The sequence below is a fragment of the Symsagittifera roscoffensis genome, chromosome 2 (assembly GCF_963678635.1).
Source record: "Symsagittifera roscoffensis chromosome 2, txSymRosc1.1, whole genome shotgun sequence".
Taxonomy (NCBI): domain Eukaryota; kingdom Metazoa; phylum Xenacoelomorpha; order Acoela; family Convolutidae; genus Symsagittifera; species Symsagittifera roscoffensis.
In genome coordinates, this window is record NC_087063.1 from 78,335,019 (window position 1) to 78,336,974 (window position 1,956).

The 1,956-nt window shown below is 43.6% G+C and overlaps 1 protein-coding gene across 1 annotated transcript; it reads right to left on the reverse strand.

Moving 5' to 3' along the window:
* Positions 1–202: 202 nt before the first annotated feature.
* LOC134839994 (uncharacterized) lies at positions 203–586 on the reverse strand. The gene has a single exon (XM_063855622.1). It carries the CDS (start codon positions 584–586, stop codon positions 203–205), a length of 384 nt encoding a protein of 127 aa, XP_063711692.1.
* Positions 587–1,956: the final 1,370 nt, after the last annotated feature.

Sequence of the window (1,956 nt, forward strand, 5' to 3'; positions counted from 1 at the left end):
TGTCAGTGCCTGTGCCATCAGTCATTGGAAGGTGGCTGTCGCATAGCAAAGTCCAAAGGGCATTCTTTTTCATTGAAACAATCCCAGCTCGCATGCAAAACCAGTCTGGTCCCTATCCTGTTTCCTCATTGAAAAAGTCGACCCTAGATGAAGAGTTGTAAAAAAGTTGGCGTCGCCTAAATTTGAAAGACTCTAATCTGTTCTAGGTTATGGGATAAGCATCCTTCACCGTGACGGAGTTCAGATATCGAAAGTCACAGCAAAACCTAAGTTGGTCTCCTTTCTTTTTAGCTATCACTACTCCACACGCCCGCGGTGATTTGGATGATTCTATCATGTCATACTCTAGTAGGGTCTCTATCTCTTTTCTAGATGCATCCGATTTGTTTGGGGTCATACGCCTCGCCCCCTCCCTGTGCGGTACCGCCGACTCTTCTAGCTCTATTTCATGTTCAAAGTAGTTGAAGCATCCAATGTTTGCCATATATCTCGAAAAACCATCCTGATTCCTATCTGGAACATCCTTGATAGCTTCGAGCTGTTCGTCTGTTACTTTTCCCTTCAAATGTCCCGTAGGTGTATTCATTTCTAATTCTTCTAGTGTGGGTCTTTCTGGAAAATTCGATCAGCTCGAAAGTTCATCGTCTGTCTCTGACTTGAATAACTTCACAAGACCTGATGAACATTTTATTTTCTTCAATCTCTCAAAATACAATATTTATCCCTATGATTCGGGCAATCAAGAACTTTTTTTTTCATATTTTCAGTCATTTCATATCTAGTTTTTACGGGCAGTGCCTATCCAAGCTTCCTCCTCCTCTGAACTGTGATTGTCATATCAAGAGTATTCAACAAGACTCTGACACAGAGGCCACTCTTGGTTATCGAGAAGGATCTTCGTAAAATAACAGCACTTTGACTGTTTGGGTTCGGTAATATACATACTTGTTTATTGTCATTTAGTTCAATATAGTTTTTCATCCGCAAACTTACTATTTCCGCCTCATTCGCTTTCAGCCTTACCCTCCAACTCAAGAAAACTGGAGCCTTATTTTTATTCGCCATTATCAAACTTACCGGTTTAATTACGTTCTTCCTTTCAGGGTTCCCATTCCTGAACATCACATTGTTAAGATCAATTGTTACATCGAAAATTTTGATGAAATCTCTGGCTAAAATGAATTGGTCAGACTCATCTAGATTCTCCACCACCAGAAAAATCATCCACAGGTTGCGTTCCCCTGGTTTAGGGCTATTATTGGTGTTCTGCCTAGTACCCGCAGCGCCCTTTTGTTTGCAGCTGACAGCCGTAATCTCGAGTCTATCAAGTCATCGTTCTCGAAACCCATTCGCTCCCAAGTTTCGATTGATATAACGCTCAAGACTGCTCCCGTATCAAGTAATCCGCGTAACTGAGTCTTCTTGCCACTTATGTCAAGCACGTGTGCTGATATGTCCGCCTCCGTCCCGATGTGCACTGAGTCTTCTTGCCACTTATGTCAAGCACGTGTGCTGATACGTCCGCCTCCGTCCCGATGTGCACCGAGTCTTCTTGCCACTTATGTCAAGCACGTGTGCTGATACGTCCGCCTCCGTCCCGATGTGTCAATTGGTATTACACTCAAGACGGCTCCCGTGTCCAACAACCCACGCAGTTGCGTCTTCCTTCCGCTTATATCCAATACGTGTGCCGATACGTCTGCTTCCGTTCCCAGATGCATGGCATTCTCTTCCAGCATAGCACAGTGCCCAGAGAATTGCACCTTTAGTTTTTCTCTACCAACATAGATTTGTCCAGCTAGATCCTCATCACATGTTATCATCGTCTTTGTATAGATGTTTATTCCATCTATGTTCAACATGATCTCATGCGGACCATAAGCTTCCGTGTACCTGTTGTCTATGCAAATTGATTTGCCACCACTCTCGTGAGTAATGCTCTCAGTGCTCTAGAAC

Coding starts and splice junctions, on each gene's coding strand:
- LOC134839994 (XM_063855622.1), bottom strand. CDS start 586: ATGAATACACCTACGGGACATTTGAAGGGAAAAGTAACAGACGAACAG.